This window comes from Ciconia boyciana, chromosome 7 (genome assembly GCF_034638445.1).
Source record: "Ciconia boyciana chromosome 7, ASM3463844v1, whole genome shotgun sequence".
Lineage (NCBI taxonomy): Eukaryota > Metazoa > Chordata > Aves > Ciconiiformes > Ciconiidae > Ciconia > Ciconia boyciana.
The window spans coordinates 43,681,318-43,694,944 of record NC_132940.1 but is presented as its reverse complement, the minus strand read 5'-3'; the positions used below and the strand labels follow the sequence as shown (position 1 = coordinate 43,694,944).

The 13,627-nt window shown below is 51.4% G+C and overlaps 1 protein-coding gene and 1 long non-coding RNA gene across 2 annotated transcripts in view; one reads left to right on the top strand and one right to left on the bottom strand.

The window, feature by feature from the left end:
- Positions 1 to 13,627, top strand: part of LOC140654591 (uncharacterized) — a 47,726-nt gene that overhangs the window by 30,916 nt on the left and 3,183 nt on the right. The window lies entirely within an intron of this gene.
- Positions 6,469 to 8,204, bottom strand: LOC140654700 (transcription factor HES-4-like). Its single transcript, XM_072868294.1, has 4 exons — positions 8,142 to 8,204; positions 7,612 to 7,707; positions 7,393 to 7,471; positions 6,469 to 6,914 (listed from the first exon to the last, which is right to left on the bottom strand). Exons 1-4 carry the CDS (start codon positions 8,202 to 8,204, stop codon positions 6,469 to 6,471), a joined length of 684 nt encoding a protein of 227 aa, XP_072724395.1.

Here is a 13,627-nt window from a genome sequence, read left to right as displayed (position 1 = left end):
GGGAGGACAAAGGCTTGGACTGCCTCAGAGGTCTCCTAATAGGTGTATGCTCATGTGTGTGGTGTCAAACTATGGGAAACACTGGGAGGCATTGGTTTCCTTTTCCCCAGAGGATTTTGACAGCAATGTGTCTGGTTTGGAGAACCTGTCTGTTCAGGTATTGCTTTCATTGTGCTCGATGGTCTGGACGGTTCTTCTATCACATCTATCAAAATAATATCTCAGCGCTTTTCAGGAGTGCATGAGGTGATGTGATTGCTATCCCATGCGGATTGCTTGTTCTCACAGCCTCTCCAGTGGGAAGAGTGCATAGCTTAAAGTGCTTGGCTTTGTACTTTAACACTCACGTAGGCTAACCTAGGGTAGGGCAGGGGAAGGGCAGGGGGCAGAGAGGTTTGAGCTTATGTGGTTGCTCCTGACCAGTTCTTCCCACAGTCCCAGAGGGGCCCAGGAAAGTCCCAGCTCCTGCACAGTGATGCTCTGCCCTTGCTGTGGGAGCTCCTCTGTCCCGAGGGGCTCAGCCACGGCTCTCCTGGCTCACTTCACTGTCCTGCCTAAGATCTGTTCTTCTGAACTGTGTGGAAATGCTTATTTCTCTCTTTCTCCCTTCTCAGTCCATAGGAGGTAGAAAGAAACAGCTTGAGCAGTGGGAGATGGTGTGACCATGTAGAGAGGTTGCTGGGGGAAGCTAAGCTGTTTGCTAAGCTCAGTTTTGCATGTGGCTTATATTGCAGCAGGTTATCTGCTCCCTGGCATGATCCATACTCGATCCACTGGCTGTCTGAGACAAAAAGGAGTGGCCTTCCAGAGCCACTCTGGGGTTTTTCCTCACCTTGTAGTTTTGTAGTTGTGTAGGGCTTGCTTCTGGCTTCACAGTTTTTCAGCTGACAAACTTTTTTACTGGAGCAGCCTGGAGCGAAGGGTGAGAGACATAGAGGGGCAGGAAGGTGCTTCCAGCAGGGTTTGCTCCATTCCCTTCGGCAGCCACCAAAAATGATGCTCATGGCCCAGAACGGTATGAACTCCACCTCCCTATGGGAATGCATCTCCTGGTGAGCACTGGGGCTTTGGAAAACACCAACATCTCGGCTAAAGGTGGGGGAGCTGCAGCATGCTGTCTCAGGGGTCGGCGATGCCGGGGCTGTGACAGATGGCTCCTCAGGGGCTGGCTGGGTCCCCACATAATCCTGTTAGGGTGCTGTGCAAAGCCCAGCTGCTGGTGGCTGGGCTGCGAGAGCGAGTGGGGTCCTGACAGAGCCTGTGCAGGAGGGCGAAGCAGGTGCCAAGCCAGGTGGAAATGCCTGTGTGGTTTACGTAAAGCCTTATTTCACACAGCCGACTAAGTCCTGTGCTTTTAAATACACAGGGTGTGCCAGGAGCGTGCAAGAGCTGCCATAAATGTCTGTATCAATAGAGGATAAAAGTGAAGAGGCGAGTGCTTCATTAGATGGCTATGAAAGGTAGCAAACTGGCTCTTTGCAGCACCAGACAGCATTTCTGATGCGGTAGCGAGACTGGCCACTGGCTTTCTCCTCTCTGCAAACAAATTTACAGCTGCACTATCTAGGCCTGTTACGCAGAGAAAGTTTCAGGGCTGCGGGCTGTGAGTTTAAAACAAGGTTGCATCGTTATGCCAGTTTGAGTGAGAAGTCATCCTACAGCAGACTTCTGCTGTGTGGGTACGCTCAAGGACAAGGGGTGCTGGGCAGGGGCAGATGGAGAGAGGAGATTATTTTAGGAAGCTCCTAGTGAAGGAAGGGATAGCTCGGAAGTGGTTTCTCCATCCTTCCTCTTACCCCAGTGAAGCTGTTCCCTGCTGAGCGGCTTTCCCACAGCCACGAAGCTTCTGCCCTGCCATTTCCCCTGGCCTCCTCAGGAAGGACACCCTGGAGAGGAGGCATCGTTCTCAGCTCTCCTTGAGGGTGTTTGCTGTTTGGCAGAGCAGAAGGGACAGTGCTCCAGCCCCAGAGAAGAGCCCCTTTGAGCTGTTTCTAGAGGACCAGATCTCTCTGTGGTAGCAGGTGTGGGATTGATTGAAGAATTTCATTTGCTTGGTGGTATTAGCCATGGAAAATTTGACCAAAATGCTCTAACGTGCTTTTTAACTCCACATGTGCGATAGGATTTGTGACACCTAATGCAGGGACCATAGGAGAGTCTCAGAAGCAGAGCAAGTTCCCAGGCTCTGGTAGGTCTGCGGTGATGCCTCGGGCAGCAAGCCACATTCTTACCAGGGCTGTGATTTATAAATGAAACATCTCAGCAGTGCAGATCAGATCCAGGGCTGGCTTCAGCTTCTGCTGCATTATTCATGGGTATGTGAAAAATGTGACAGACTTTGAGTTAGGTTCTCAACACAACATTACTTCTCATGAGATGAAATACGAGTGTGTCCCTGTTAAGACAGGAATGTATACACTGGAAGCTGTGAGATAATGGTATATATAAAGGGAAAGTGAAGTCTTTGGTGTTCTGCTGTTGGTGGGTTTGTTTGCACTTCCCTCCCAAGAGGAGCACTTGCTCGTGAGCTACAAGCACTCACAGCCACAGCAGTGTGGTTCAAATCAATTTGAAAACATTTTGCCCCAGAATTGCTTTTGCATGGGGTTTTGCAAGGTTGCTTGCTTGTGAGTGTGGAGGATTAGGAGCCCCTCTGTGGCTCCTGGAGAGGTCACTCCAGCAGCCCGGAGTCTCCTCTTTGCCAAAGTGAGCACTCAACAAAGAGGTCACCTGAAAATTTGGCTCGTGTTCCCTTTTTAAGCAACGTGCTCAGCCCTCTCGGGTAATGATCCACAGGGACTTAGCACCACTCCTAATTCCCTAAACCATTTTGGCCTGGTTGCTGTGGGTGACTGGGACTGTGTGGATCAGAAAGAGGTTGCTCCAGTGCCCTCAGGGTGGGAGGAGGAATAAGGGAAAAGGCAGGGATGCTCGGAGGCCCTGAGGGTTGTGTGTGTCTGGGAGAAGACAGCATGGCAGGGCCATAAGTTCTCTTACGTACTCATGAGCCTCTGTACTTTCCTAATGGGAAATGATTTGGTCCCATTTTCTGAGAAATAAGTGGGAGTTTTCCTGTTGGTTTCCATGAGAGCTGCTCTGGGAGTGCAGTTTGTATAAAGGGAGCTGCTATGCACGTGGCTATTTTGTCCACCTGGGCTTATGTTATTATATAAATCTGTAATTGCTTTGTGTTAAAGGCATGTGGGAGTCCTGAGCCTCGGGTCCAGCCTTCCTCACGTCCTCGTGTACATAGCAGCTGGCCTCTGCTTTTTAATGCTGTGTTCACAAAACACAGCATTTTTAATGCTGTGTTCTGGAACAGCACTTTGGCAGGGGACAAACAAAGCCCAGATCTGCACCAGTCTGTCCCAGCCCTGCGTGTGCTGGGTGAGATGTGATGCATCTTGTGACTGCTTCTAGCAAACAGGTCTGTCTGGCCATGCCCATGCCGAGGAATCTGGTCTGGGTGCTTGTCTTGGCCGTTTCCAGTCTGCATATGAGGTGAAGACCTGGGTGTGCAGCATCCCTGCCGTCTGCGCCTCCAAACCCCTAGTGCCTTGGGCATGCAGTCCCAGGGGAGAACAGTGGTGCAGTCTTGAAGGTGCGTCATCTGGGTGCTGGGGGACTGAGCCCTGGGCTGCACCGTGGCACACCCAGCACCCAAGAGACGCAACTGCCGGCGCCTGCTGCAGATGTGAAAAGAGCATCTGTATGGATCCTGCTGCTGTGTCCAGCGTGTGCGTGATGACGCAGCTTCAAAGATCAGCTTACGAGGACAGTGCTGTCTACTCTGCATTAGCCAGATGGCTGGGAGAGCTTCTCTATGCCTCCTGTTTCCCGGGGATAAGATGGTAGTAGCTGGCAATGCGTTTTTCGGTTGTCAGTGGAGAGGTGCTTATATTGAAGAGCGAAGTATTATTGCTTTTGTACAGTCCTGGTTTTGGTAAAACCGGATCGGTTTGAAGTAAATATGGAGTTCCTTTGTCAAACACACGTAATAGCTGAAATTCGTGTATATTAAGTGCTATGAGTAATCTTCTGCCTTTCTGAAGAAATGTTTTCTTTACCGAAAACTAGTCACTCGCAATGGATTCCTGCAGCATTATTTGGATACATGACAGGGAGATCATATAAAAGGTCACCATCGGTTTGAAATGAAGGCAATGAAAAATGAGTGTCTTGTACTAAAACTGTTGCTGGAGATTGTTGGCCAAGCATTGCAGTCTCACTTTTCTATTTTTAAAACTCTCTTGCCAGCTGCTATGTGACCCTTCCCTCCACACCCACAACAGAAAAAACCTTACTGATTAGAAACAGGAAATAACAAAACTCACTAACCACAAAGTATTTTCAAATGCACAAAGTAAACAAGCAGAGATGGTGAGAAATACATATTTCCCACTGATCTCTTTTCAGCATGGTAATCATAGCCAATAATTATAGTCACTGGGGATTTACAGCTTTTAAGGGGAAAGTATGTTTTTAAGTTGATGCTGTCAAACCATAGTAAAATATTTTCATCATAGCCTCTCCCAGCATAACAATAAGGTGGCCACAAGTGCCATGAGATGCATTACTGACACCGTCTCGAAGTAAATGAAAACTTCAGGCCCCATCTGCTCCTCTTATCTGCCTCACTGGTGTGCAGACCCCAGCACTGGGCAATGGAGGTTCCTCTGGTGGGTGCAGCCATGTGGGCTTGTGTGGCATGGGGGCTTTATCTAAACTCAGCAATATGCATGATAATAAACTGGGAAGGTCTTTAATGTCTTTCCTCTTCCAGGATTTTGCAGTTTGCTTTGCCTGAATGTTTTCCCTGCCTGTGAGTCTTCTATGCGCTTTGCTGCGGCTGTTTGCTCGGGCTGGCCCCAGCTCCCACCCTCATCTTGATTTTTGTGGTGGGATGATTTGGATGTATTTTCTGTATTGGTGGTCACTCTGGAGGTTCCCATCAGTAAAGGGGGAAGTCCTAATTTTCAGGCAGAGGGTGGAAACTGAGGTTGCAGTAAGAACTGTACAGTTCTGTGTCTTTACCTGCCTTCTGACCCCACGGTTGAAGAAACCTGCCGTGCCTCTGTGCAGCCATGGGTAGGCCAGTTGTTTCTCCTACCACCCTTATGCCACTGCTCCTAATGGCTTTTCAAGAGGGCTGGATAAAAGGGAGAGCTTCACAGAAAAATGTGCTAAACCAGCAGTGATGGTTTTCACTCCTTCGGCACATCATCAAATAGATCTCGCTGCATAATGAGCCCCTCTGAACTGCGGGTCCATTAATTAGTATGCACGGTGTTTGTTTAAGAGCTCCTTGCTCTTTTATTTTAACTGTGAGGAACTTTTAACTGCCTTTGAGATGAAAAACTGTGACCAAATGTTGCCAACAAGCTGAGCAGATTTGTCCCAGTCTCCTTGGTCCAATTTGCAGGGAATTTTACCTCCTGCCCTTTAGATTATCACTGCAATTCCCTTATAAGTAAAAGCTAAAGCATTGATCCAGGCTGATAAACTCAACTCCTGATCTCTTTCATAACTTTTTAAGTGTTACTGTGATCCAGGTGGTTCTGTCTGTATGTGTGTGGTGCACACTGCTTTTTCTACAAAGCATCAGGGCCAAAACCCAAACCATCTCTTTCAACTGTATTCAGGAAAAAACGTTTGTGAAAGAAGAAAACAAAAGCAGATCCCAAGGTACAGTTTATTCAGAGCAGACAGGACAAGGCTAGGAGGAATATCAGTCGTTATCGTCCAAAAATTTTATTTAGAACTTTTAGTTATGGAAACAAAAAACCCCATCCCTAAATATAACTATATGTAACATATATATATACGCATAGCTCACTAGTTTAACAGTAATGTCAGGATGTCCAGGTGGCTGGGAACAGCACAGCCACCTGGGAACAGCACAGCCAGAGTGAGCAATCCAGACAGCATTTCTAAACCGCCTAAAAAGTCCAAACCAAGTCTCTCCCTTTCTCTCTTTTTTTATAATCACGGCAGCATTTTTACAGGAATCAGAATCAGAATCTCCTACAGCTGCACAGGGATAATAATAAAAATAAAAAGCAGAAGAGATCAGCTGTTTACCCCTTTATCCAACAAAGTGATCTCAGTGGCTTATGTGAGATCTGAGAGGTAAGCTTGATGCCAGAGAGGGTCGGTGCTTGTTGTCTTGTATTTTTATTAATAGGAAGTTAATTATTTTAAGAATGTAAGACAAGAAAGCTATATAATTAATATACACTAAAGAGCATGAGAGGATTCTATACAATAATTTAGATGTATTAAATAAATAAAAAATAATAGCAGCCTTCTACAATGCAGGCTACACATAGGTTTACTTCGGCTTGAAGTACCCTGGTCTTTAGTACATCTACAGGAACAGACTTGCTCCACAAGTGTTTTAAAGAAACATATCTATAAGATACATATGCGGGAGTGTCTAAGGTTAGGATAAACATTTTAAAACACACTTTACCATGGTCTCCACATATCTAATGACCCCAGTCTAGGGTTGTTATGGGAAAAATTTGGCTGCAGGACCTGTCTGGGAGGTGCAGCATCAACCTGGCTGAAAACCGACAGCGACGGCAGCTGGAAGGAATTTTTCGAAGCCTGCTTGTTCTCTGCGGGGTAGAAGCGCTCCTGCGATGGGTTTGTGCCCCGAGTGCTCCCCTTAGGGCTCAGGGGGCTTTTTGGTGTCAAGAGAGGCTGCTGAGATGGGCTCAAAGACCTTAATGCTGCTTTGCAGGTGTCTTCGCCAGACCTGGGTAAGGATTTCAGCAGGTGGTTTAACAGGCGCGCCCCGAGGGTCTTGTCCATCCACTCGCAGGTGAGGAGGAGGTTGTGCACCTCGTGCATGCACTGAATGTACCCGGTGCTGTACCTCTGCTGGGCTTCCAGACCCACTTTGGAGTCGGCTGCGTTGGAGAGGAGACAAGGGGAGTCGGTGAGCGGGTAAAAGCTGCCTGGTGTGTGCCTGCTTAGAAGCATTCACCAGGTTTCCCGTGCGCACAGGCTCCTCAGGGGCTCGTTGCTGAAGCCGACTGGGCTTTACGATAAGGTGAATCGTCTGCAGGGCGCAGGGGGAAGGTGAGGGAGGTGCGAGCCGCCTGGCAGGCAGGCAGCCCCCGCGTCCTGCTGCCCACCGCCGAGGGCGAAACCAGACCAAAAAGCAGAAAGCGGCTCTGGAAGGAAAAAAACCTTCCGTGGGTTAACCAGTGCCCAGCTCCATCTCCCCATCTAGTGGAGAAAGGCAAACCCCGGCAGCCGCCCGGGCCTCAACAGGTTCGGAAGATGCTTTTGCCAAGCTGCCAGCGGACTAAACCTGCTGGCACCCTGCTGGCACCCTCCTGGCCCGGCGCTGCCCGCCCTCGCGGAGGGGGGCCGGGCACTCACCCATCAGCTTGCTGCTCTGGATGTTCTGGAGGTGCTTCACCGTCATTTCGAGGATGTCTGCTTTTTCCAGTTTAGACTGCTGATAAGGAAAGAGTGCAGCAGTTAGAGGCAGTGAAGGGTTTGTACCGTGCCGAGTTTCTCAAAAGAGAGCGACCCCCCCCCCCACCCCAATCCGCCACCAGCAAAAGGACTACAAGCAGCATAAAAATGAGCACTTACATCCAGATGAAATGCGCCCACAACAGTCTCCTTCAGCTGGTCCAAGCAGTTATTGATCCTTTCTCTTCGCTTCCGCTCAATGAGGGGTTTCCTTAACTGGCAGGGAAAAGAAAAGGAGGAGGAAAAACTGCAGTTATTTTTGCTTCCTCTCCCTGCTGCACTTCAGAGAAGGCAGAGAGCCCCATCCCCTGCATGAAGCCAGTGCGGGGTGACGGGATGCTCGGCAGGGACAAGATACGGATGGAGAGTGCACTGCCTCCACCTCCGCTCACGGCCTGTCCCTTAGGTGGTATCAGGTCTCGATCCTCCCACTTCCACTCATTTTAAGCAGAGTTTACCCAAATGAAGCAAACAGAGAGAGACCTTTCTAAGGTGGCAAAAGGAAGCAGAAAAAACACCCACATGGGTTAAATTCAGAGAAAGCATCTTTATAATAAAAGGAAAAAAATCGTCCCATTTCTCAGTGCCTGTAGCCCCAGCACTCATCATTCGTGTGCCCAGTGCTGGCATCCACACATGGGGCCGCCTACCTTCCTCTCCTCCTTGGTGCTGGTGAGCTTGTGGGTGCCGCCGGCGGTGGCTGCAGCGGTCATTGTAATCCAGCCTGCCCGCCCTGGGCGCCGGGAGGATGCGATGGGAAGGAGGCACTCGGGCAGTGGGTCGCTCCCTTTCCTGACAGGCTCTTTGCTGCTCCGCTACTCCTCTGCTGTATTTATAACCCAGAATTAGCATGTGAAAGGGGACTTTCCTTGGCGGGACTCCTTTTCCCACACGAGGGGTCGAGCCCGGAGGTTTGTGGCCATCAATCAAAGCTGACAGGTCACTGCTTCTTTTCAATGACCACGCCGGCCCCCCAAACGGCGACAGATGTCCAGCCTCCGATGCCGGGCTTTGGAGGGCTCTTTTGTTAGGGAAGAAGGGAAGGAAAATGGGCGCGCTCTGAGCAGCTTGCACAGCTCCTTGCTCAATTTGCACAGATTCCCAGGGAGGGAAACAATAGCTGGAAAGCGGTTGAGTTACACCTGGGAAAATGCCTTCTACCCATCTTTTTCCCCTCTACCTCCTTGAAGCGATACCTCTTTTTACCTGCTAAACTGTGCCCCAGCCATTTCACATCTTTGAAGCAGCCTCTTAATTTAATAATAGAGTACTTGAGCTAGGAGTTCCTGCTCCCAGGAATTATTATTATAAGGTCATGAAGATCGATTAAAAACTGTTGACAGCAGACGCCTGTAGGAAGGTTGCTTCCATCACAGAAATCCTCTAGGGAAAACACGGGAGCTTTATCTACCTCTTGGGAACCCGGATTCTCCATTGCACACAGCTGGATGTAGGAAATACATAACTCTTCTAGTTTTTGGCTGCTGTGTAGAATTTAGTATTAAACTTACAGGCCATTGCAGATGCAAACGAACCTAGAGGTGAGTTAGTTCTGTGGAATTTTTACTACTTTGATTTTTTTCCCCCCATGCTGCAAGGAGTCTTGGGTGGCTTTGGGGGGAAGGGTGTTTTTCAGTTTGCCCCTCTGAAATGCTAGTGCAGAAGCAGACAGGCCTTTGGAGGAGACTTGGCACAGGATGAGAATGCACTTCTATGCTTCCTCACTTCTGCCTGGTCTGGGCGGGGAGTATGAAGGCTTTTTTTTCGTGACTGTGCTTTTGCTTTCTGATGGTCGCTTTGCTAATGAGCAGGATTTGGCAGTGTCCTGTTGACTCCCGCAGGTGAAGCCCTTTGGGTTGGTGTCGAATGTATCACCTTATTGAAATGGAGAGGAAGCGGCTGCAGCAGTTCAGAAGCACCGTGAGCTGTCCTGACCACCGGTGGGACTTCCCAGCACCCGGCGTAGCGCTGCGGCTGCAGAGCCCTCTCTTCCCCCTCCAGCCATGGGTGGGGATGTACCCCAGCGATAAAAGCAAGGACATCGTGTCCCTTGCTTAAACGCTACGTGGGTGTGTGTTTGCCTGTGTGTAAATCCAAACGCACTTGCAGCGTGTCTGTACGCCCTGCTGCCTGGGCTCACCATGAAAACATGTCCCCAAACATGGTATCTCGCAGGCAGAGGTTGTTTGTCAGTGAAATGCAGAGCTGGGATGCAGTTACCCAGTTTTATAAGCGCCCTACTTGGCAAGGGCTCACAGGGGAGAGCCTGAGACGGGCTGGTGTGGTTGTTGCACTGGGAGAGGAGGATTTGGGAGGGGAAGGTTAATAACTTGTCCTTTGTGCCAGTTAAAGGGATGGGCTCCTTATCTCAGGTGCGTCCCCCGCACAGACAGCAAAAGGAGGTCCCACCGCCCCGTGCGGGAGCCCCTCATGTCAGCCAGCCCTGGCTGCTCACAAGTGAAGACTCCTTTGGTTTTTCAAGCTTTTTCTAGCTCACCTGAGGAAGTGGAGTGTTGCTGGTATTTATAAAAGTTGTAGCTTGAGACAGCTGTATCGCCACATGACTCCAGCAGCTCAGCGTGGAAGTGGCAGCGGGTGGGTTGGGGTAGGGCTCTGCCCTGCACATGGGTAGGGGGGTGCGGAGCGGGCCCACCCCTGGCTCTAGGCAGTTTGCTAGGGTGCTCAAGGCTGGAAGCGCCTGCCTGTCACCTGGGCATGCAGCTTCTAGCTGGGTTTGGCTTGGTGGGTGGGAGAGAGGAGAAGTTCCCTGCCATCCCCCCCAACACCCCTCCACCAGCACCTTGTGCAGAAAGAGGCACCTTCCTGAGGCGGTCAGGGCAGCAGGGGGAAGCCTGAAACCATCTAGGCTGCTGGCCCAGCTGAGCATTGCAGAGGTGTCAGCGAACACAGAATTGCCTAAAGGCTCTGAAAAACATGTCCCGTGCCCATTGGCATCCTGCCTGGCCGGGCACAGCTCTGGGGTGCTGTGTGTGCACCCCCTGCTAGTGGCCCAGGGGCTCCCCAGCCCCAGCACCACCAGGAAAGGTCTCTCTGATCTCTGTGGTGGTGGCACCTCCTCCCTCGCCCTCCCTTTCCTCCTTGGCCTGGACTTGCTGCTTCTGCCTTACCCTCCCTCCCGCTTTCCTTGCCCTGCGAGGTGCCGCCGAGCTCCTGGGCAAGGGGGATGCTCTGCGAGAGGGTCGCACACAGGTTTTCCTGGCAAAGCAGCTTCCATGAAGCAAGCAGGCAGGGGGATGCTGGTGGCGAGGCAGTGGGTGCTGGGGACAGCCCGGTGTGATGGGGGGCCAAGAACAGCACAGCGGCCCCCCGGTGCCCAGCCACAGTCCATGCCCAGCCCACAGAGGGCAGCTGAGCCCCCAGCCTCGGTGGGGCGAGACCCTTGGCTTGCCTGCTGGCATCTGCTCTGGGTGAGCTCATTTCAAGGTTCATTTGTAAGACAGCACCACAGTGAAAAAGAAGAGCAGCTTTTGCTGTAAACAGTTATTTTACACCTCTCAGTCAGGGCAAAGGCCTTTATTTTGGAGGCGGGGGGAGTGCGGGTGGGAGAGCTGCTGTGCCTTTGGGGGAAGGCTGACATCTGTGCAGGGGATTGTAGGGACCCAACAGGCCAATGCAAATGAGCATTAAAGGCAGCTTTCTGCAAATTCCCGCTTTCCTTTTGCATTGCCCACTGCCAGGTTTCACTGAAAAGGGGATTCTCCTTCATAAACAAAGCCTCCCTTTTTTCCTGGGCTTTCCAAAAAAAAAAAAAAGAAAGGGAAAGAGAAAGGGGTCAGCACTGCTTGGAGTTTTCTTTTTTGCTATTTATCTACATTTCACACCCTGGAGAAAGAAAACAACTTTTAACATCTGTTCCTGCACTTTTTAAGAGGGAAAGAAAGGCTCTTGAAAAGGGGGAAAGTGTGGCAGATGTTGGCAGGTTCCCTCCGACGCAGATGTCTTGCTCCGAAGAAAACTTTCTTTGGGGATTGGTGGCCAGGGCTCCTCTTTGACTCGGGACACGCGACTGCCTAGCGAACGAAGGGACGTGGGAAAGCGCTGGCGAACAAAAGGACTTATTCAAACAAACCTGAGAGCCGTGAACAATCTAATAACCAGCAGAGAAATGGTCAGTGGCCCCCGGCCCTGCTGGGGAGGGGTTCAGGGCAGTCGGGGGCCATGGGACGAGGGAATTTCGCTGCATCCCCAGGACTGCGAGCAGGGGTGTCCCCTCCTTGCCCCCTGCCTGCTCCCTCTGGGGCATCCAATGCAGCGCTTTGGCCAAGGGCCATCTTTCTTGGGGTGCTAAATGGTCTCAGCTGGTCTGCAGACCCAGCTGCGCGGGAGCTGGCTGCTCCATGGCGTCAGGCAGCAGAGGAGATGGAGGGCAGGTACCTGCCGCTGGGCTGGGCTGTCCCACGTGCACTGGCCAAGGCACTGGCGAGCCCCCCAGCCAAGGCAGCGGGAGAGGAGCAACTATGGGAGAGCAAGGGTGTGGCAAGACACAGCATCTTTGTACACATATTTAATTAAACTTTTAAATAAGAGGTTCTGCCAAGATCATCATAACAAAAAAAACCCAACCCTATTGATTAGGACCAGTTGAAAGATCCCTGTGACACTGATTTTTAGGAAAGATTTTTTAATGGAAAGCAAAAATATTGAGAGAAAAAAGTGTTTTCTGTGAACCTTTCATTCATGCTCTCCCCTTCTCTCTGGCTAGTAAAATAAAATGATTTAAAATAAGTTTTTGCCATGAGAGCTGGTAACATTTTAGTTCAGACACTTGATAGGAAAAAAGTGAGAAGTAGAGAAAAGGGAGCAGAGCCAAGAAAATTCCCATAAGCAAGTAACTATTTCTGGCTTGCTGTTAAAACTGAGGAGCTCTGTGATTATTCCTCTAATTCCTCCAAGTTTTGTTCTGCCTCATCTCTGTCCCGATCCTTTTTCCCTGGGCTCTGGGCAGGGCAGAGCCGCTCCTGCCGGCGAGGCTGCCCTGTGCTGCTGTGCCTCTTCCCAGCTTGGGGCTGGAGGGGGAAGCCCTCCAGGTGCGATGGAGCTGTGTTGCCTCTTCAGAGGTCAAGTGCTGGGGCAAGCAGCCCAGACCCCTGCTGTGGGTGTCCCCTGTGTTTCTGCTATCAGCAGAGCCCTCCCTGCATGGCGGCTGGGAAGCAGGAGGCACCTCAGCTGGGCTGAGGAGCCCCACGCTGCAGGAAGGATGCTGCGTGTCACCGGAGCCCCGCACGCCTGCCCAGGCCCGTCTCTCCCACCTCTTGCGACTCAGGGCAACGCCGTGGACACCAGCTCACAACCCGGCAGGACTAACCAGGAGCCTGTGCAGTGCTGGGGCAGCCCCCGAGTCCAGCCCAGGCCCCTGGCTGGCTAACGAATGGCCTCGTTAATGCAGCTGAGCCTTTTGCAGGGGTGGATTTGCCGTGGGACAGCGGGGGAGCAGGGGAGGAGAGATGAGCAGGTGCTCCTGAATGCTACCCAATATGCTGCACATGGGCTCACGGCAGGACCACCTCTCCTCTCCAGGCTGGGGACACATCTGGACTGGATTTGTCCCCAGTTAAGCAACTGCTTGTCCCTCTTCTGAGGTGTGCAAGCGTGGGTCCCTGGCCCGCAGGAGGTGCCGGTGGGCAGGCTGCCAGGTGGCTGGAGGGGATGCTCGGGGCGTCCTGCCCCCTCCAGCCCTCCCAGCTGTCAGTGGTTTTACTGGGTCCGCTTCTATCACAGAGGCTTTGCCTTTGGCACACACGGTGATGTGGGGTTTGTGAAGAGAGGAGCAGAGCGCGGGTTTGGGAGCTGCGGGAGCGGGCAGGCAGCGGGCAGGGTAAGGCAGGGGCAGCGGCTGCTGACGGCACAGAAGCAGGTCAGCCCTGATGTGCAACGCCAGTGCACCCTCTGCACCCTGCGCTGCCTGCCTTGGGGAAGGGCTCCAGACCTGCCTTGCCGTAAGCAAACACTCACTGAGGAGAGGCTGTTTTTACAGGGGCTTTAGTCATTACAAATAAAGAGTTTTTCATCTGTGGTTTTTCAGAAGGTCAGTTCTGGTTCAAGGCTGAGGTTTAAAAATGAGGGGTAAAGCTGTCCATGAAAAGGTTTAAAACTGCAGGTTTCTTAATAGCTGTAA

Excerpts from the sequence above, each read along its gene's own strand:
- LOC140654700 (XM_072868294.1), bottom strand. The coding sequence starts at position 8,204 with ATGACCGCTGCAGCCACCGCCGGCGGCACCCACAAGCTCACCAGCACC. Across the intron at positions 7,472-7,611 it reads TGGGCGCATTTCATCTGGAT|CAGTCTAAACTGGAAAAAGC; the intron begins GTAAGTGCTCAT and ends TTTCCTTATCAG. Across the intron at positions 6,915-7,392 it reads CCAGAGCAGCAAGCTGATGG|CCGACTCCAAAGTGGGTCTG; the intron begins GTGAGTGCCCGG and ends TCTCCAACGCAG.